Raw genomic sequence first — 22,722 nt, forward strand, 5'->3', positions numbered from 1 at the left:
TTTCACCTTCAGCAACAGTCCTTCCAATGAATATTCAGAACTGATTTCCCTTTAGGATTGACTGGTTTGATCTCCTTGCTGTCCAAGGGACTCTCAAGAGTCTTCTCCAGCACTACAGTTCAAAAGCATCAATTCTTTGGCGCTCAGCCTTCTTTATGGTCCAACTCTCACATCCATACACAACTACTGGAAAAACCGTAGCTTTGACTAGACAGACCTTTGTAGGCAAAGTGATGTCTCTGCTTTTTAACATGCTGCCTAAGTTTATCATAGCTTTCCTTCCAAGAAGTAAGCATCTTTTAATTCCATGGCTGCAGTCATCATCCGCCATGACTTTGGAGCCTAAGAAAATAAAATCTGTCCCTGCTTCCATTCTTTCCTCTTCTATTTGCCATGAATTGATGGGACTGGATGCCACGATCCTAGTTTTTTGAATGCTGAGTTTTATGCCAGCTTTTTCACTCTCCTCTTTCACCTCACTAAGAGGCTCTTTATTTTCTCTTCACTTTCTACCATTAAAGTGGTATCATCTGCATATGTGAGAATGTATTGAAATATAAAGCTTTTGAATAATCACCTGAGTAAGAGGTGTGGCACACTGAAGTGTATATTCTTTTAAATTAACAATTCAAATAGTTGTAAGAAAAGAACCTTTGATTGTTATCAACAATATCTTGATTAGGATAGATTAAGTTATATAGAAGTCAGCACTCCAAATTCTCACTGGCTTAACTACACAAGTTTCTTCGTCATGAAACTACACATCCCCTACAGGTCAGCCAATAGGCTTCAACCCTCACAGTCAGTCCATCCAAGACCCAGGCTACATTTCAGTACATGCTTCCTCAGTCAGCAAGGTGGGGGCAAAGAATGTGGTTAACTTAACACCGGCTCTTAAAACTCCCAACTCGAAGAGACCTCTGTCCACACCTGGTGAGCTGTGGCAGGGACGATGCAAATCTACCACGCATCCAGAAAAGGAACGGGCAGCCACTGGTTAACAGTACTAGTGTTTACCATGTACACGGGACAGGGTTTAGTATTACCCAGAAATACCAAATTCCAGAGTTAGAAAGCACCCCTGCTTACGGACATGAACAGCTGAGGCCTGGAAAGTATCCTCACATCCTCTAAGCCACAGAGTTGCCAAAACCCAGGGTTTCCCATCTTCCAATGAAGATGTCCTTCCCACATGTGAGTAATCACCAGTCACTAGAAAAGAGGTTAACGTGGCCCCCCCAAGGGATTGTTCTTGGATTAAGCTCAGAAGTGACCAGGCATCACTGCTAAAAACTGACATTTCTCTATAACACAGCCCTCTTCCCCTTTTGAAGGGACTATTTCAAAAGGTACATTCCTTGTTTTCTATAATAAAAGCATAGTATACAATACTCATTTTCACAGGATGCCAGTCATCCCATGGAATATTTGGGGATTTAAAGAGCCTTCTTCCTGGGCATGAAATTTTACTTCAACACTAACTCTGAAAGTTAAATTTCTTTCCTCATATTTATGGGCCTCTGGTTAACCTGCTGCTCCCTATCACGTTATCTCATTCTCATCAAGGCCATGTGACCACCAGGCCCACGGATGCCGCCCTCTCCCCCAGTGCCTTTTGCTTCCTGGTGAGTCTCACTGGTCCAAAGTCTCAAGTACTGCACCAGGAACTTAGGAAAAAAGATCTTTATCACTTCTATCAAAAGTTCTCATATAAGAAATATGACTTCCTGGTCAGGGAACTAGGATCCCGCATTCCACAAGGCACGGTCAAAAGGGAAAAAGAAAAGTAGGAAAGAAAAAAGAAATTTGACTTCACACTCTCCCCTCAAGCACAGCGAGCTAACAGCCTAGGCCCCATCTCACTGTCAAAACCACCTCCCAAGGATGTACCCCTAAAAATCTTCCACTGTTGCAGAATATTAGCTACTTAACAATGCTGAATATGTACCGAGCTGCTGGTGTGTGCCAGACACCGGGGATAAGTGCTGAGGATACAGCAGGAAGGGAGACAAAATCCCCTTCCTTACGTTCTAACGAGCGGTCAGTGATGAAGTGAAGGAGAAGGCTTTGGCAGAGGTTCCCTGTGCTTTAAACGGCATTAGATCCACATGGAAAACCTTAGGTCCTAGACAAAGCCATCCATAAATCCAGGCTTCTCCTGGGTCCTTATCATTTATTTTCAATACATCATTTGGCTGGCAACATGCAAGGCGGACATTTTCTCCCCACGGGACTTGGGTGGCCCACCACTAGACTTCTGACCTCGAAGCTCGCCTCATACCTTTCACTCTACTTTTCATGGTTTTCTTCACACTTTCCCCGCTGTCACCTCCTCCTTCTTCTGCTGCCACCAGGGTGAAGAACTCTTCCAAATTTTCACCTTCCACTTTGGCCAAGGAAAAATTACTAAACTTCAGTGTTCCAGGCCCTTCCAAGAGTATCTATAAAGGTGAAGAAACAAATGGGTTCAAACACAAATTCAGTGTTATTTGCATTTCCATCCGTACCTCTTATAATCTCACTACAGAACCCTGAGTATTGGCTTTCTTACTTCATCACAACTCAGAAAATTAAACAGAATTTTTTTTTAAAGAAAATGCTATGCTCAGTCGCTTCAGTCGTGTCCAACTCTTTGCAATCCTATGGACTGTAGCCCGCCAGGCTCCTCTGTCCATGGGATTCCCCAGGCAAGAATTACTGGAGTGGGTTGCCATGCCCTCCTCCAAGGGATCTTCCCGACCCAAGGATCCAACCCAGGTCTTCTGCACTGCAGGATTCTTTACTGCTGAGCCACTGGGGAAGCCCCAAAAAGAAGCTTAGGAAATGTTAACTCCAACACTAACAGAATCAAATATTAAATTCTCCCTTCTCAGATGCAGATGAAAAATGTGCCATAAAACCACAGAGGGAAACAGCAGTCTTTTGGGAAAGATGAAGAATGTACATAAAACAATCTACTCACGAACCCTCAGTAACAGCTGAAAGAGGATTTGGAAAGCCACCAGTCCTAGGGGTTGCAGGGTTCAGACTAAGGGTTCTGAAGTTAGAGACCCAGATTTGACCCCTAGGTTCACCACTTACTGGCAGTCTAACCTACAGAAATTACTTACCCTTTGTAAATCTCAGTCTCTTCACCTATAAAATGGGGAAAGTGATACTTCAGATAGTTTTAAGGACTGAGGTTATACATGATGCCAAGGGCTTCTGACCGTGACTGCCATACGAAAAGTGCTCAAGTCTGCTAATATAATTTGTGATGATAAGTTATCTGTTGATTATTGAAACTATACCAGGAACCAGCGTTCTCTTACCTTTATCTTTTCCCTCCCTTGCAAGGGGCTTTTTGATCCTCAAAAGCAGTTTAAAGTTTACTCTTTACTTCTAGTCACAGATACTAAGGATGTCAGTTAGTCTACCACAGTGACTTTAAACTTTTTTTTTTTTTTGAGCACCTGAAGGCCTTGTTAAGACGACAACTAGTCCCTACCCTGAGAGTTTCTGATTCAACAGGTCTGGGGTGAGGCCCAAGAACCTGCATTTGTAACAAGTCCCAAGTAATGTTGATGCTGCTGGTCCAGGGAACACACTTGCAGAACCAACAGCAGGCGGCAGATAATTTTTTAAGTTAGTAAATATTTTAGACTTTGTAAGCCATACATACGGTTTCTGCCCTGACTTCTCAAGTCTGCAACCACTGACAATATATAAATGAAAGGGTGTGGCTGTTTCAACAGAACTCCATTCACAGAAATAGGCATCCTGCTGGAACTCCTCCAAACCCAGCTCTAGAATAAAAGTTAACTTATAAATCAGCCTGAAGCTCCAAGATTATGAACAGCTGATATGAGACCTCATAAAAGAGCTCACATATAGGAGCTGGCAGGCACATTATAGCCTCTGGGCCATATATTGCTACTGCCTATGTTTGTACAAGCATGAGCTAAGCACAGTTTTTATGGTTCTAAATGGTTGAAAAAAATGAAAATATTACTTCTTGACAGGTGAAAATTACATGAAACTGACATTTCCATGTCCACAAATAGAGGTTTTTTGGAAACAAAGTTACACCCATCCATTTATATATTGTCCACAGCTGCTTTCAGAGCTGTAACACAATTAAGCGGCTACAGTCTTCAAACAAGGATATGAATATTTCAAATGAGAATGGCTGTTACAGAGAGTTTTTAAGGGGTTTTGTTTTTGTTTTTGCTTTTTGTAGGTTTCATTATGTTCTTCTACAGATGGCCTAAAGTAACATTTAACAAGAACATATTCAACTTTTCATTTCATTAACAAAGGAAAAGAAGTAGCAACTAGGACCAGTAACACATACAATCCCTAAGAGCATGAACTTATAAAGGCAACAGGTGCCACTGGCTGCAAGCACACTATCTACCAGAAAACGTCCTATGAATTTCACTTAAACATAATATGTAATTCTCACTATCTCCTTGAAATATCTACCGGCATCCCCCCCACCCCGCCCCGCCCCCGCCCCATCACAGGCAAGAAACCTAAGGTACAAAGAGAAAGGGTAACTGGTCCAGGACACACAGCATCTCAGTATCAGTGTTGATGTGACTCAGACACTAAGCAGGTTTGTGACTCTGCAACAGTGAAACACATTTAGCAATGCGTAATTAGTTCTACCAGAAAAGAAAAATGTTTGATATAAAATAGCAGGAATCAAACACACATTGTCAAGAATGTCATTATCAAACTATAATAATGTCTCATAAGTGTGAACTATAATTTAGGAACGAAGAGTCTTATTCTATAGGTCTATTGAGCTCATCATTCACAACGTACCTCAAGAGCAATGATACTTACTCTGAGAATCCTGAAAGGAGGGGAGATTTCACTTTCTAAAAGGTACTTCAACAGGCTGCTAAATAGGAACCTAAAATATAATACTATGTACTCCCTTTTGTTAAAAAAAAAAAAATGTTGACTAACAAATTTCAAGATGCTCTAAATATATCAAAGTTGTATCTAAAAATAAAAACATCTTTGAGGAAGCATTATAGATTGAGACACAAACAGTCAGGGAATCAAAACTTTCATGAATTACCTTCCCAGGAGAAATGTCACAGAAGAGAATGCCAAGTTGATGAAGATGATGTAATCCAGTCAGCAGGTCAATCCCAAACTCTCTCACTACATCTTCTGGGAGATTTTCATCTTGAGCAATAACCATTTCTAAAGAACCACCTGCAAGTTGATTAAAATCACCCACTTTAACCCACCAGCATTACACAATGCCTCTAGAAAGGTTCCATGCTGGGACCTGAGCATTAAAACACGATCAAATCAGTCCATCTGGACCATCTGACGGGGAAACATATTCGTGAATCAACACCAGTCCAGGAACCCCAACAGGAAGCTCCACACTCCAGAGCCAGCTAAGGGCGAATAGCTGCTCGGCCTGGAAGGATAGTCTATAAATATGCCAGTGGGGTGAAGGAAGAATCACTCTGGCACTGTGATCTCTCACTCCAGACCCCTAGGGAAAGAAACAGCTACAGAATGGTACACTTTAATCACGCTGCGCAGAGGATAGTCATCTTTACCCCCATGCAAAGTTAGGTCACATTCCGCAAGTACTGCCTGACACAAAAAGGTGCTCTTCCTTAAGTGTTAGAAAATTACAAACTCTGATGTACACCACTGATGAAATAATAGGTTAGTGGCACACACACTGTGAATTCCACGTCTATATCCTTCCAAGGTCCCTGTCATAACTCTACCACCTAAGTGTCAGAAACAAACTTTTTTTTTTTTTAGGATCAAGATTATAATTAGAAGTCAAGTTCACAGAAAAAGAAGTCTTAGCTGGCAGCTGAAAGTTCAATCAGAATTCCTGTGATGAAGGTAGGAGGCATTCTGTTCATTTTGTTTGGTGGGTGAGGAACCATTCCAAACACAGGTATAAATGAGTTAGGTTGTCACAACAGCCAGGGGTCAGAAATAACTGCTGAATCAAAAAGTAACACAGGTGGAGTCCCCTGATCACCTCAGCAGCGTGTACATCTTATGAAAGAAACTAAACCACCGTCTCCTCCCATTGATTCAAAAAATAAAATGCAAAATGCAAATAATTTACTATTCCAAATAAGCTCTTTGATAATTGCTTTATAAATTATAAGGGTCAATAGGTAAGAGACTCATATAGCTAGAAATTATTACATTTCATCTTCATATTTAATAATTCTTTATTATTACTCAATGTATAACTATGGTTCTTCTTACATTTTTTCCTAAAGACACTGAAACTAAAAGTCCAGACAATACCTATGTATTTAGTCACCTTGCTCTCTATATACAGTCTTGGAAAATTTTATTAAGCAAGAGCTATATTATCTCTAATTATTGCCAGGTGGTGGAATCTGTTGATTCATCTATTTTTCTATATTGCTTAAGTTTTACTAATGCAAGTATCCTTTGCATAAGAATTAAAAAATAAGAACTAATTAGGTAATAGGTAGTTTACCTCAAATCTTTTATTTTTATTGAATGGAAAAACTTGTTTGATCAGTCACTAAAAATTATCTCTAAATTTATGAAGATGATTTAGTATTTTATACCAAAGCAAAGTTAACCCTAAACTGCATCTCTTCCTCTTACCAAACAGCTTTGCTTTTTTCCTGTCCCTAATATATCAAACAACAGATGTTCAAGTTAATGTAGTCAACAGTATGCTTATATTCATAATAGAAGAAAAAGTGAAAAATAACAAAATCTACATCATGTTTTTTCAAAGCAATATACAGTGACTATAATCGTAGCACCTCTTTACTCCTACCTGTGCAGAGTTCCACAACTAGCCAGAGATGATTGCTGGTTTCATACCATTCATGAAAAGTTACAATGTTCTTGTGTTTAATTTCATGGGTGAGACGGACCTATAAAAACACACAGCATTCACACTAAGAAAAAAAGTTCTTAAAACCTTTGAATCTATTAAGAAACACCTAAATATCACACACATCAAGACCTGGGAAATAGATAAGAAAACAATGGAACTTATTCAGTGGAATAAAATAATAAATAATTTAAAATATAGACATTAAGAATGATGGTTATGTGCTTACTCAGTCGTGTCTGACTCTTTGCAAACCCATGGACTGTACAGCCTGTCAAGCTTCTCTGTCCATGGAATTCTCCAGACAAGAATACTGGAGTGGGTTGCCATTTCCTTCCCCAGGGGATCTTCCTGACCCAGTGATCAAACTCATATCTTCTGCATTGCAGGTGGATTCTTTATCATCTGAGCCTCCAGGGAAGCCCTATTGTGAACATGCTGATCTTAAAATGTACATTTCCAATGGATTATAAGAATATTTATATACCAAAAACAAGAGTGAATTCAAAAACTCAGTAATAAAGATGCAAAAGCATGTCCATTAAAAAATATTAAGTTGCTTTGGGGATTTTTGGCTTTCCCCCTTTAAAAATCCCATTAAATATAGGAACTAAAACTACAAAAATGTGTATAGAACATCAAGACTCAGAATTGCTGATGACTGACTATCAAGGTGCACTGGATCCTTGTTTTCTGATTTTCTTAAAAATAAAAAAAATTAACCAAAAAAACCCAGAAAATCTACTGTCACTCAACACAGGCTAATGAGCCCATAATTTGTAGAAATACAGAGCTCCCTGTTTAAGAAACAGAATTTGGCATGCTCCAGGAACAACTTGGTCGGCTCATATTGTAACAAAAATAAAGGAAAACTAATCTACATGACTTAGAAGACCAGAGTGTCCAAGGGAGAATTTGAGAAGCATCTTGTAATAAATCCCCAATATAAGGCCACTAGAGAACGGGGAGAACCCTGGGCAAATAAGTTTAAAGGGATCCTCGCTAATTCTGACTCGGGAAGGGGAGGTCCTAGTGAAAAAATAAAGGAGATACAGAAATCCCAAAAGAAATCAAGCCACAGCACACTCCTCCTGACCCTCCCCATCACTCAATACTTGCCAAGGACCCACTCTTCCACACACCGCTCTGCCCATCTCAGCCTCCACCTGGACCTCCATCACCCATGTGCAGCCTCCACTGGCCAGTGCAGGAGATTCTGTGGCCAGTACTCGCCACAGAGGGCTACTGTGCTCTGGAGCAGCAGCCGGGATGAGCTTCAAGTGTAAAACACACACCAGACACCCAACAATCAACATCAAAATTAGAAAAATATCTCGCTGGTTGCACACTGAAAAAATAACACATGGTATTATTAATCTCATATGAGATTAATATGGAGAAGGCAATGGCACCCCACTCCAGTACTCTTGCCTGGAGGATCCCATGGACGGAGGAGCCTGGTAGTCTGCGGTCCATGGGGTCGCGAAGAGTCGGACACAACTGAGCGACTTCCCTTTCACTTTTCATTTTCATGCATTGGAGAAGGACATGGCAACCCACTCCAGTGACGGGGGAGCCTGGTGGGTTGCCGTCTATGGGGTAACACAGAGTCGGACACGACTGAAGCGACTTAGCAGCAGCAGAGATTAATATATATTAATAAGATGAATTTCACCTATTTATTATCCTTTTACAATGTAGATACTACGAACTTTACAGTTAGATTTATAACCCCCATTATATGTCTGTTGGACAGCATTGCCAGATTTTTTTTTAAACTGGTAACATTATTCTCTCCCAAATCTCTTCCACACATCCTAATCCATGTCCACCACTCACTCACTTTCCAGCTCACTCGCTCCAGGACTGCAATTCTGGTTCAATCTAACCCTCCCCACAGTCTGCACACATCTAAGGCACTGAAGCCGACACAAACCACGCTGACTGCTCTGCCTTCCACTGACGACCCCCACTCTAAAGGGCCCCAGCCAGTCTGCCCTCCAGGTGACCTACTCACACCCTTTCTTTCCTCTTCTCTAGAACACTGCCTGCCGGTCTCCCATAACTGAAGACTTAAGATTCTCACCTCAGTGAAAAGGTAATCAGAAGAGAAATTCCTCCTGTTCCCAGTTCCAAATCAACCAGCTAGAGAGCATCTTGTCCCATACATCTGTCTTCCTTCAACTGTCCACACGCCTTTCAAAAGCCAACACCTCCTCACGAAGGTGAGGATGGCTGTTTAAAATAATAATAAATAACAACAATGACAAAAATAACAAGTGTTGGCCACAGTGTGGAGAAATGAGATCCCTTGCACACTGTTGTGGGAATGTATAATAGTAGAGCCTCTGGGGAAAACCAAATATTTCATGGGTTTGGACAAATCTGTAATGACTTGTATTATTATAGCATCTACCATATACAAGAGTTTCACTGCCCTAAAATCCTCTGTGCTCTGCCTATTCATCCCTCCCACTCTCCCACCACCCCCCAAACTCTGGCAACTACTGATCATTTTACTGTTTCCATAGTTTTGCCTTTTCCAGAATGTCACATGGTTGGAATCATACACTATACAGCCTTTTCAGACTGGCTTCTCTTACCAAACAATGTCCATTTAAGGTTCCTCTGTCTACTTGTGGCTTGACTGCCCATTTCCTTTTATTAATGAACAGTATTCCAGTGTATATATGTTCCAGTTTGTTTATTTACTCACTGCAGGGCATCCTGATTGTTTTGATTACAAATAGAGCTGCTGTAAACATCTGTGTGCAGGTTTTTGTGTGGACCTAAGTTTTCAACTCTTTTGGCTAAGTACCAAGAGTGTGATTATTCACTCAGAACTCTTTTCATCATGCAAGAATGAAAATTTCTACACATTAAACAATAACTCCCCGTTTCCCCTTTCCCTGGTAATCACCATTGTATTGTACTTTGTTTCTGAAAGGTACCTCATATAAGATGGTGATGGCTGCACAGGAATAGGCATATACTTACTGACAATGTCAAACTACACACTTAAAAATGGTTAAGATGATAAACTGTTACGTGTGCTGCTGCTGCTGCTGCGTCACTTCAGTCATGTCCGACTCTGTGCGACCCCATAGACGGCAGCCCACCAGGCTCCGCCATCCCTGGGATCCTCCAGGCAAGAACACTGGAGTGGGTTGCCATGTCCTTCTCCAATGCATGAAAGTGAAAAGTGAAAGTGAAGTCGCTCAGTCATCTCCGACTCTTAGCGACCCCATGGACTGCACCCCACCAGGCTCCTCCATCCATGGGATTTTCCAGGCAAGAGTACTGAAGTGGGGTACCACTGCCTTCTCCATTGTTATGTGTATTTTTTCCACAATTAAAAAAAATAGCTAGGTTTGGTCCAAGGAGTCTGGGCTGCAAAGTGGTACAACTATATTAAACCCAAGTTACTCTCACCTAATATTCTTCCTTTGGAAAGCTTCATAATCATGTAGTAAATGTGAAAGTAAATGATCTGGGGACTTCCCTGATGGTCCAGTAGCTAAGACTCCTAGCTCCCAATGCAGAGAGCCAGGGTTTGATCCCTGGTCAGGGAATTGGATCCCACCCACTGCAACTAAGTCCTGTCACAGTCAAATAAATTTATTTTTAAGTGATCAGATATAGACTGTATATTCCCTGACTCATAAAAAAAAAAAAAAAACAGAAATCTAAGTTGCTAGTTATTGATACTTGAGTATGTTTAGGAGCCATTATTCAGGACTATTGGCACTAAAGAGAGAAGGTCACCCATTCCAGTCTGAAAATGGACTGTCTGCTACCGTGAGTTCAGTGACTTCTGTTTACATACTACTTACTCCATCTGATCATCTTTTCCCAAAGAGAGAGAAACATACTTGACTTACCCAGTTGGTTATTTCAGGCCTCCTGCACTTATCACTACAAAGAACAGCTACAAAACTGATGGTCCCCTTCCGTCGCCCTTTGTAGACCACAGTCTTGCTTCCTCGGCCAATCTCCTCATACAGGATGAAGTTTTCCATCTCTGGGTTGACTTCTCACCTTCGATAAAATGACAGTCTAATAGCATCTCTAACCCCTAAAAAGTAAACAAATATGACACTTCAAACCCCAAACTAGCTGGATGATTGATTAGCCTATGCTATTTAATATGTAATCAATAAATCTAATAATTCTATAAATTCAAATTCCACCTATAAATGTTGATACAAGTGTCTTTGTTTTCGTAAAATTAAAAAAAAAAACTAAGAAAAAAATAACACAATTCACAAACCAATATTCAACTCCCTAGCGACAAGACCATAACAAACATAATGAAAATGACAGCTATTTTGAACACATGGAACAAAACCAGGGAATGAATGAGATTTCAGTCAATGTATCTTGATACAGCTCTTACTCTGTTACACGGGAAAGCACTTTGTGTCAGTAACTGTGTAATGAATGGGGTAATAAGCCCCATCTAAGTGAAGAGGAACTAAAAAGCCTCTTGATGAAAGTGAAAGAGGAGAGTGAAAATGTTGGCTTAGAGCTCAACATACAGAAAACGAAGATCATGGCATCTGGTCCCATCACTTCATGGTAAATAGATGCGGAAACAGTGGAAACAGTGTCAGACTTTATTTTGGGGGGCTCCAAAATCACTGCAGATAGCGATTGTAGCCATGAAATTAAAAGACGCTTACTCCTTAGAAGAAAAGTTATGACCAACCTAGATAGCATATTCAAAAGCAGAGACATTACTTTGCCGACCAAGGTCCATCCAGTCAGGCTATGGTTTTTCCAGTAGTCATGTATGGATGTGAGAGTTGGACTGTGAAGAAGGCTGAACACCGAAGAATTGATGCTTTTGAACTGTGGTGTTGGAGAAGACTCTTGAGAGTCCCTTGGACTGCAAGGAAATCCAACCAGTCCATTCTGAAGGAGATCAGCCCTGGGACTCCTTTGGAAGGAATGATGCTAAAGCTGAAACTCCAGTACTTTGGCCACCTCATGCGAAGAGTTGACTCATTGGAAAAGACTTTGATGCTGGGAGGGATTGGGAGCAGGAGGAGAAGGGGACGACAGAGGATGAGATGGCTGGATGGCATCACTGACTTGATGGATGTGAATCTGAGTGAACTCTGGGAGTTGGTGATGGACAGGGAGGCCTGGCGTGCTGCAATTCATGGGGTCGCAAAGAGTCAGACATGACTGAGTGACTGAAATGAGACAATGCATGTGAAAACACTATGTAAATAAATATAGAATGACAGTATTTCTATCTAATCCAAAGAGATTTTAAGAGTCAATTCAAATATTATTCGAAGTCAGTGGTCAGCAAACTACTGGTTCCTGGGCCATATCCAGCCTGCTGACTCCTTTGTAAATAAGTGGAACACTGCCATGTCCAGTCACTTATATGCTGTCTAAGGATGCTTTCCAGCTATGACAGCAATGTTGAGTAGTAGTAAGAGTGACCCTATGACCTGCACACCCTCTAAAATATTTACTATCTGGCCTTTTACTGGAGAAAGTTGGCCAACTCTTTCAAATCATTTTTTTTTTAACCACCCATTATAACAACTTCATTTTCTTGGCCAACAAATTCATCTTATATTCATGAGTGAATAACAATCTGATGTAGTCTTTTACAAGGCCATGCAGTTGCAAAGAGTCAGACACAACTTAGCAACGAAACAACAGGGGCTTATACTTCAACCAAGAACAGAAGTGTCAATATTTATACTGATAGTAGATATGCTTTCAGTTCAGTTGCTCAGCCATGTCAGACTCTTTGCGATCCCATGAATTGCAGCATGCCAGGCCTCCCTGTCCATCACCAACTGCCGGAGTCCACTCAAACCCATGTCCATCGAGTCAATGATACCATCCAACAATCTCATCCTCTGTCATCCCTTCTCTTCCTGCCCTCAATCCTTCCCAGCATCAGGGTCTTTTCCAATGAGTCAGCTCTTCACATCAGGTGGCCAAAGTACTGGAGTTTCAGCCTCAACATCAGTCCTTCCAATGAACACCCAGGACTGATCTCCTTTAGGATGGACTGGTTGGATTTCCTTGCAGTCCAAGGGACTCCCAAGAGTCTTCTCCAACACCACCGTTCAAAAGCATCAATTCTTCGGTGTTCAGCTTTCTTTAGAGTCCAACTCTCACATCCATACATGACGACTGGAAAAACCATAGCCTGACTAGATGGACCTTTGTCGGCAAAGTAATGTCTCTGCTTTTGAATATACTATCTAGGTTGGTCATAACTTTCCTTCCAAGGAGTAAGCATCTTTTAATTTCATGGCTGCAATCACCATCTGCAGTGATTTTGGAGCCCAGAAAAATAAAGTCAGCCACTGTTTCCACTGTTCTCCCATCTATCTGCCATGAAGTGATGGGACCAGATGCCATGATCTTCGTTTTCTGAATGTTGATCTTTAAGTCAATTTTTTCTCATGATGTGCTTTCAGTAACGTGGTTTCCTTACTTCCAAGAGAAATAAAATTGTAACTGGCTCCTATGTTCAGAAATTATTACAAGCAATACTTTTACCTGCCAGATGAGCTATTATTAAGTTTCTGGGGCATTCAAAGCTTGACTCTGCAGAAGCAGAACAAAATCACCTGGCTGCTATTAATACTGCTGCAAGAAATGCTGCCCTTAAAGGGACCAACAGCAACCAAACCTCTGTCATGGTCCAAAAAGCTATTTCCCAAAATGATAATTTAGAAAAACTGGCACAAAGGGCCAACAGTTGGCCTCAGAAAAAGAAAAACAAGATTAGAAATTCAACAACTGTTGGTTTGATAAAAGAAGAAGCTTTAGTTTGGACTAAGAAACAGCCCTGCCCTATGAGAGACTAAAATCCCCACTCCTTATCCCTGTACATGCATTTTGTCAGTCTACTAACAAAATGACGGCCTTCATGAATCAATACCGCTGGGGAAACATCACCTAGTGGCAAATGAGTTACATACTGTCCCATCTAACAGATAAAGTATGATTTAGTCATGACCTGTGTGTTGTCACACTGGACTGAACCTTTGCTTGCAGACAGTCTACTGCCTCTTATGGGGCTAAAGGACCAGCATTTTTAAGATTCAACTGGCAAAATACAGAAGCCCTCCAAATATCTCAACCAAAAGCATTGCTGTTGGTCCTTCTAAATCTCAGATCCACCCCTTCTGTAATTCAGAAACTCTCAACCTCTTGAGATAGTCACAGGACATCCAATGCACTGGGCTCCTGCTTCTCACAATCCACAACTAATAAATGGAGGGTTACTCCAGTATTGAAAGGCCTAATTCCTTCTATGAAAAATAAGCATGTTTTGGCAGGGCAGTCTTCTTATAGGGCACCCTCAGGAAACAAAGACCTCCAGCATCATACCTTGCAATCTGGAGAGGTCGTTTGCTGGAAAAGACACTTCTGGAAGAACCATCTTCAGCATCACTAGACAGGTCCCTACTGAGTAATTACTAACCAACCCTTGTGCCACCGAACTCCAAGGAACACAACTTTTGGATTCATGTGCCACATCTAAAGAAAATGGAGAACTCTGACTGGACCTGCACAGCAACTGGTGATCTGAAAGTAAAGATTCTTCGAATTAAAGCAGACAACAGCCAATGAGACAGCTTTCCCAAGGTATGCAGGTCTGGCCTGCTGGAAGGTTGTCACTGAGGGGCTGCACCCTGCAGGCCCACGAGCCTTGTAACTGCTCAGTCTCAGAGAGAGAGCCTGGAGTCAGCGACAGAGACGTAAATGACTTACTGGACAGGGGTCTTAAATGCCTGAAGCAAGGTGCTGGAGAGACAACCCACTGTGCGTGGCAGACAGCAGGCAGAACAAGACATGGCAGCAATCTGCACTACTTGAGGGAGGAGGGGTCTACCATTTACAGGGGAACTGATGCCAGGTGGGCTCATCAGGAACCAGAGACTAATGAGGAGGACTGGATAGTCCTGTGAGTGAAGTAGGGCGAGGTCAAGCAAGGCATGTACAGAAACCAAGAAAACAGCCATCCTGAATGGGCTAACCATTCGGTCGCCAACGCCAAACCTTAGATTATGGCCTAAGACTTCAGATGATCACCAATGTCTATGATCTTGATAACATATAGATTTTAGATTAAAAGTGCCTGGAAGATCTCTCTCCTACCCCTCCTTTGTAACTGTTACCTTAATAGGTTTCCACTTTGCACTTCCCCCCCACCGGAGACACTACACCCAGGAAAGATACTTTCCGACATAGAGGGACAAAAAGCCTCTGCAAACTACAAAACCTGACTCTTGATCAGCGATGCTTTCAGAGAAAGATCTTGATCAAAAGAGAGAAACGTAAAATATGTATATACATATTAAACAAAAATTTCGATTAAATAGAGTTGGGAGACAAGAAGTGGGGTGCTCTCATAACCCTGTGATGATAGCCGAGCTCAACTGGAAGAAGAATCCTCTTCTTTCCTGGCAAGGACTCCGTCAATGGAGTCTTTGTTTACCACAGCCTTCCCAACTTACTCTTCCCCTTTATAAAATCTTTCTCCTTCCCTGCCAAGCTGGGGAACTGCACCATGTCTTGTCGTGGTTACACACGCCAAATTGGAATTCCCTGCTGATGTCAAATAAGGCCATCTTTCCTGGAGAAATATCTGGCAGTCTTTTGGTTATGGTAAAGAGAACCAGTCCTGACTCGTAAGCCACCAAAATGCAGCCTTAACAGGAAAAATTATGTGTCAAAAAGAAAAAATAATAACCTGAGATCTTAAATGTTCACAAACTGGTTATATTATGATACATCAGCATAAGATGTTAAAATAAGTTATTATAAGATGAGTGATTCCTTCAGAACAAGTTTTTAGTCCACAAGAAAAAAAAAATCCTAAAATTTTGAATTTGAGTCGGGCCAAGTTCATTTCCTCAATCTTTCACTGAATAGAGGCATCTGAGCAGGGCACTCAGCCTGAAATTAACAAAACATATCAGTTACAGCATAGGCTTAGACAAGGGTGGTTTATTACCTGCGGTATTTCCTCTCTCTATGGGCTCAACTTCCTTAGAGCAAAATAAGAATTCAATCAGACTATTTTATAAGTTATCTTTCAGATTTGAAAACCACTGTCTTTAAGATTCTTTTTTTACTCAGTCCAAGGATGTTCCTCACCTCAGACTTCCTAATGCACATTTTTTAAATGTTGTAATTTCTTAAATTGTAAAACAAAGCACAAATACAGAAAAACCCACAAAATAAACGTATAGCTTGAAGAATTATTACAAGAAGGCCATCCTTGTAATCACCACCCAGACCAGCCACAGCACTTTGCCAAGAAGTCCTTCCCTGAGCCTCCAACAATCACAACTCCTCAATACTCCCCCCAAAAGTCATCACTCTCCTGACTCCCATGCGTTTCTTTATAGTTTTCTCATTCAAGTGCGCATTCCCAGACACCTCAGTTTAGTCATGCACATTTTCTAAAAAGCACTGTGCGTCTTTTAAGTCTCTTTTAATCTGTAAGTTCACCCAGGTATCATCAGAGCAACTCACACCTATCAGCAGTTGAAGCTTTTATGATTTCAGCGGGCTGGGCCTATACTCAAACTCTGAAACAAGAGCAGGCAGCAGGGGCACGCAGGTGAAGGCAAGAACCTCCTCTTAATCATCCACACCTTCAAATCTTTAAACTCGCTCTCCAGCAGCATTAGCAACACCCGGGAACTGAGAAGTGCAAATTCCCCAACATGGGGCCCAGACGGTACTGAATCAAAAACTCTGGAAGCGGGATCCAGCAATTTGCGTTTTAACTAGCCCTCCGGTGGCACGCTACCTTAGAAACCAAGTTAACCATTCCCGATAGCACAAGAGACGTCGGGCACTACACTGAGCCCTAAACTGCTGCTCCTCCTCGCTGCACTTTTCGGACCAAATCAATTGCAGGCTTTGAGCTTCGAATGACCTCGAAAGCATAGGCTCTAAGCCGCTACGTTAACACCCTCTCTTCCCGCACGCCACCCGCCCCAAACTGGAGGCTTTCACTGCCTCCCCACGTCCAACGACATCAGTCAGCGAGGCCAGCTTAGAACCCAGGAAGCTCAACCAGAGTTTTAAGAAATAAAACTCCGAATATGAGGTGTCTATAAAGCGCATCTCCAGAACCCAGGTCCCAGAAGAGGTGCTTCGTGTACCCTAAATCAAAAGTTCTGTAGAGTTGAACACAAGCACAAAAAAACGGAGCCCGGAGAGAGAGGGGGCGCTGGGGGCAAAGGGTTCGCGGAGGGAGAGAGAGTGGTGGGCGGCCCCCCTGCAGACCGGCGAACGCTGAGAGAGACAGGGACACAAATTCCTGGCCCCTAAAACCGCCACTGCCGCTCACCTGCTCGCTCGCTGTTGAGAATCCGCAGGTCCATGGGATACCTAGCGGGAGTGCTCGCGTCTCGGCCCCCACGCCTGAAGACGAGTCCACTGGCTAAAGGCCAGGGGCGAAGCAATGGAGCAAGGCGGGACGCAAAAGGAACACAGTGAGGGCGTGTAGGTGAAGCACCCCTCCGGGTTTGGATTCGGCCAGCCGGTCTCCAAGGCAGCACGCAGAACGCCGCTTTGAGCGCCCCGCGCTGATTGGCTGAGCAGTTTCGGTTCCCATTGGCTGGGGCCGGGAAGTGGAGCCGCTAGGGTCAACTTCAATAGCCCCGCGTCAACTTCAATGGCCCCGCGCCTAGCGTTAGGACGAGACCACCGATCGATCCCAAACCGGGGTAGAACGTGCTTGGCGAGGCTCAGAGCGTCAGTGACCGGCCTTGCGAATTCCGCACCGCTCCGCGTTTGGATCGGTCCAACCCGTCTCCAGGGCAGCACGCAGAACGCCGGAAAAAGCGCAGGGCTCTGATTGGCTGAGAAGTTGTGTTGCTATTGGCTGGGGTCTGGAAGTGGGGTGCCCGTATTACGGCGTTGATCCATCCTAACAGTGGGTGGGGGAGTCGGGGCTCGGGGCTGGTCGTCGGGGCCCTTCCTGGGTAGTAATTGAACAGCTGGTGGCAGTGCAGCCTTGTGCCCTCATCGTTTCTTCCTTCCTCCACTGTCCAGTTTTCTTCAATCCTTGGTGGAAGGGGCAATTTAATCTGTAACAATCGCTCCTCAGTTTCCCTCCCCTTTAGAAAAGGTTACGGATTATCTCCCTTTTGTACATGAGAAAAGACCAGAAACCTAATCTCGAGTTGGTTTCCACTCCGGTTCCTGCCCGCTCCCCCTCCACTCCGGCCACACCCTACCCCTCGCCACCCCCGTTCAGCAGGAAGTAGCCAGAGAGGACTGGTGCCCCTTGTCCTGTATCTGAAAGGTCGGGCATGTTGAGGCATGCCCCGGAAAAGTGCCGCAGACGAGTCCTGGAGGCTGGCCAACAACCAAGCAGGCACCGGGAGCGGACCAAACTTCCGGGGACCGACCCCCTGGTCCAATCAGGTGCCATCACGGAGCCCTTGGACACCAACCACCGCTGTAGCCCGCGCTTTCTACCTTATATGGGAGAGCCTGGCTTGGACGCTGGCCCTGGCTATAAAACCTTTCCCCACCCCTCGTACCTCGCAGACTCCTTGCTCACCCGCCCCCAGGAGTTCTGCCCGAGAGCTACCGCCCAATAAAGGCCTTCATCAGCGGTCCATAGAGGTGGCTCTTTCTTCCCGCGGCGTTTCTTACATCTGGCGCCCAACATGGGGCTCAAGGTGAGGGCCCCCGGCACTCGCCGTTGAGGCCCCCCTCGAGCTCCACCACCGCAGTAGCCCCGGACCCAGGCGGCTGACCAACCCCCCGGACGGCAGGATACGGGGTAAGTCCCTTTGGCTTTGGGGCCTGCCCTCCCTGGCGACCACCTCCTAGGGCCCGGTAACGGGTGCGCACTTACTGGGCCCTCCCGGTCACCAGCTTGTGGGGGAGACATCCCCAGCGGCTGAGTAGACCTCCGGCTTCGGCCTTTCCCGGTCCCCAGCTCGTGAGGAAGACGTTCCGAACGGCTGCACGGACCTCCGGCTTCCCTTGACACGTCCGAAGACGTTCCGGCAGCGGGGGTTGCCTCCACGCTTTGTGGTCGCCAAGGGATTGACAGCCTCCAAACCCGATCCCCAATACTCCACCCCCCTTAGAGTGCCTGCTGGCTAACCTGCGGACTCTAAGACTAAAGGGATATATCCGCCCCAAGCAGCTCACTTTTCTGTGTTCACAGGCCTGGCCTCAGTATCCCCTAGATAATGGCTCACAGTGGCCAACCACAGGGACATTAGACTTTGACGTCCTCCGTGATTGAGATAATTACTGCCGGAGAACGGGAACATGGTCTGAGGTCCCCTACGTTCAGGCCTTTTGGGCGTTGCGCTCTCGGCCTGCCCTGTGCACCACGTGCACTCCCAGCCAAATCCTACTCACCATGGCTCCCCCGACTCCACCCTCCCGGGCCAAGCCAGCTCCTCCCCTCTCTGAGTCCTCTGCTTTCTCTGTTCCCCCGGGAGATCTGGGAGCCCCTCCTCCCTATACCTCTCCCACAGCCCCCACCCCTTCCACTCCGGTTCCTGCCCCCTCCCTCTCCACTCCAGCCCCTCCTACCTTCGCTCCCGCCCCTGAGACTCCACCACCGGCCCGGGATCCTCCGGCCCTTAACCCTATCTTGTATCCTTCTCTTCCCCCCATCACTCCCTCCCCTTCTCCAGTTAGCTCCCACACTTGCTCCCACAGCAACCCTCTGGGAGCCTCCCCTCCCCCTCCCCCAGCCCCGCTACTCCCTCTTCGACAAGTAGCCGGAGCTGAGGGTCTAGCCCAAGTCCATGTCCCTTTCTCCCTCCAAGACTTAGCACAGATTGAGGCCAAACTGCGTTCCTTCTCCTCCAACCCCACTCAGTACATTAAGCAGTTTACTGGTCTGACCCGCGCCTACGCCTTGACATGGCAGGACATATATGTCATCCTGGGGTCTACCACCACCCCCGAAGAGAGGCAGGCCATCTGGACGGCAGCCAAGGCTCAGGCCGGCAGCCAAGGCTCAGGCCGACCAGAGGCACTATGCCAACCCCTCCCCCGAGCGCCCCCCGGGGGCTCAGGCGGTTCCTGACACTGACCCTGATTGGAACTACCAGGAAGGGGGTGGCGGCCAGCTGCGAGTACGCTATATGATAGAGTGTATCCTCGATGGGATGGAAACGTCCTCTCATAAGGTTGTAAACCTCCTCAAACTAGATGAGGTGACCCAGGGGCCCGACGAAAACCCAGCCATGTTCCTTAATCGGCTGACCGAGGCCCTCATCCAATACACCAGGCTGTCCCCTGAGTCCCCCATCAGGGCAGCCACGTTGGCCAATCGTTTTATCTCCCAGTCTGCCCCCGATATCCGAAAAAAGTTGGCCAAGGCTGAGGACGGCCCTCAGACCCCTATCCGAGACCTGGTAAAAATGGCTTTTAAGGTCTACAACGCCCGCGAAGAAACTGCTGAGGCCAGCCGAAAGGCAAGGCTCAAGCAAAAGGCCGAATTTCAGGCAAGCCTCCTAAACCAGCAAACCCAGGTCTTGGTAGCGGCCGGCGGCGGGCTCGGGGCCCCAAAACCCCTCTCCGGGGGCCTGCTTCAAGTGCAGGCAAGAAGGGCACTGGGCCAAGATGTGCCCCAATCCGTGGCCTCCTTCCAAGCCGTGCCCGTTGTGCAAACGACGAGGACACTGGGCTAGTGACTGTCCCCAGGCCTCTCGGGCCTCGACCTCTAGGGGCCGGGGACCAGAGCGCCCCAGGGAGACCTCCTGCCCTCCTCCGGCTTTGGAGCTGCCGAGCTTCGACGGTGACTGACGCCGCCCAGACTCGGGGACCCCAATAACCCAAGCCGAGCCCAGGGTAACACTCCAGGTAGCGGGTAAGTCCATCAATTTTCTGGTTGATACGGGGGCTACCTATTCGGTCCTTCCCTCTTTCCGAGGCACTCTACATCCTTACCAGGTTTCGGGTATGGGCATTGACGGCCGACCCTCGTGTCCGCTCCAAACCCAACCACTATCCTGTCAATTAGATTCTTGTCTATTTACCCACTCCTTTTTGGTCATCCCCTCCTGCCCTACTCCTCTCTTGGGAAGAGATATACTTGCTAAGCTGAAGGCCACTCTTCAGCTAACTCCAGGATCGGCTCCCACGTCAGGGGCCTTCCTAATGCTACTTGTTGACCCCCCAACCTCTTCTGTTAATCGTGAGGTCTGGGACACCCGAGTCCCGGTGGTGGCTCGTCACCACCCTCCAGTCCTCATCCGGCTAAGGGACCCCACCTGTTTCCCAGCCCAGCCCCAGTTTCCTTTGTCTACTCCCAACCTCAGGGGGCTAAAGCCCATCATCGACCGTCTCATGGGACAGGGTCTCCTGATCCCCACGACCTCCCCCTGTAACACGCCCATCCTCCCTGTTCGAAAGGCTTCAGGAGACTACGGCTAGTGCAGGATCTCCGCCTGATCAACGCAGCGGTGATCCCTGCCCATCCACTTGTCCCTAACCCCTACACCCTCCTTTCTTCCATACCTCCTCAGACCTCTCATTTCACCGTTATTGACCTCAAGGACGCCTTTTTTACCATCCCACTCCACCCTGACTGCCAATTCCTCTTTGCCTTCACCTGGACTGACCCTGACACCCAGCTGACCACACAACTCACGTGGACCGTACTCCCTCAGGGGTTCAGAAACAGTCCCCACTACTTCGGGCAGGCTCTGTCCCGGGACCTGGCCAGATGCCCGCTTTGCCCTAGCACCCTCCTCCAATACGTAGACGACTTGCTCCTTTGCAGCCCCTCAGAAGAGACCTCCCAACAACATACTACAACTCTCCTCAATTTCCTTGGTTCCTAGGGTTACAGAGCCTCACAATCCAAAGCCCAACTGACTCAGACTTCTGTCGTCTATCTGGGCCTCCAAATCACTCCGACCACTAAAGCCCTGACAGCAGACCGGTGTAGCCTCCTCCGGTCCATCTGCCCTCTGGCCGATGGAGACCAGATATTGTCCTTCTTAGGCCTGACGGGATTCTTCCGACACTGGGTCCCAAATTATGCTACCCTGCCCAAACCTCTATATGCGGCAGCTAAAGAGACTCCCACAGGGCCGCTGTCTTCCCCCACCGAAGTGACTCAGGCCTTCCACGCTTTACGCTCAACCCTATTGGCTGCACCCCCTCACTTTCTCCCAAATCCCAACTATCCGCACCATCTATACTCTGATGAAAAGGGAGGGATAGCCTTTGGAGCCTTGGTGCAACCAATTGGCCCCGAATTGCTGCCTATTGCTTACATATCCAAACAACTTGACCCCACAGCCAGGGGATGGTTCCCCTGCCTGCGGGCACTAGCGGCAGCGACAACGTTGTACGCCGATACTAAAAAGCTGATTCATGGCCAACCCCTGACCATCTTCTCGCCTCACCGTCTTGGTGACCTTTTAGCCTCTAGATTTCTTTCTGAACTCAGCGAGTCCAGGCTCCAACAATTTCACCTGATATTTCTGGACAATCCTCAGGTTTCCGTGGGCCGCTCCCCACAATTAAACCCGCTTTCCTCACTACCCTCACTCCCTCTCTCCTCAGAACCCCCAGCCCACTCATGCTCAGAGATCCTTGAGTCCCTTATGCAACCACCCCACAGCCTGTTCTCCAAACCTCTACCAAACACAGAGCTAACTTTGTTCGCGTCGATGGGAGCTCAAAGCGAGACCCCAATGGAAACCGAAGGGCGGCTTATGCTGTGGTAACCACCTGGGAAGTCCTAGAAGCTCAGCCCTTGCCACCCGGGACGACTTCTCAGAAGGCTGAACTAACAGCCCTAACTAGAGCCTTACACCTAGCAGAAGGAAAGAGGGCCAATATTTACACAAACTCCAAGT

At 45.9% G+C, this 22,722-nt stretch overlaps 1 protein-coding gene across 9 annotated transcripts in view; it reads right to left on the reverse strand.

Annotated features, from left to right (window-relative positions):
- The window catches only part of ULK4 (unc-51 like kinase 4), a 528,243-nt gene that overhangs the window by 473,296 nt on the left and 32,225 nt on the right, over positions 1 to 22,722 (reverse strand). For 3 of the 9 annotated variants that reach the window (XM_042235870.1, XM_027958154.2, XM_042235871.2), the window contains exons 1-5: positions 17,217 to 17,259; positions 10,744 to 10,937; positions 6,803 to 6,902; positions 5,072 to 5,211; positions 2,282 to 2,441 (exon numbers count right to left, since the gene is read on the reverse strand). In XM_042235870.1, the coding sequence (XP_042091804.1) occupies positions 2,282 to 2,441; positions 5,072 to 5,211; positions 6,803 to 6,902; positions 10,744 to 10,881 (538 nt within the window). In that variant the 5' untranslated portion in view covers positions 10,882 to 10,937; positions 17,217 to 17,259. Of the gene's footprint in view, positions 1 to 2,281; positions 2,442 to 5,071; positions 5,212 to 6,802; positions 6,903 to 10,743; positions 10,938 to 17,216; positions 17,260 to 18,737; positions 19,195 to 22,722 lie in introns of those variants that run through there. The other 6 variants (XM_060402097.1, XM_042235867.1, XM_060402098.1 and 3 more) reach the window with 4 other exon arrangements.

The sequence above is a fragment of the Ovis aries genome, chromosome 19, assembly GCF_016772045.2.
Source record: "Ovis aries strain OAR_USU_Benz2616 breed Rambouillet chromosome 19, ARS-UI_Ramb_v3.0, whole genome shotgun sequence".
NCBI lineage: Eukaryota > Metazoa > Chordata > Mammalia > Artiodactyla > Bovidae > Ovis > Ovis aries.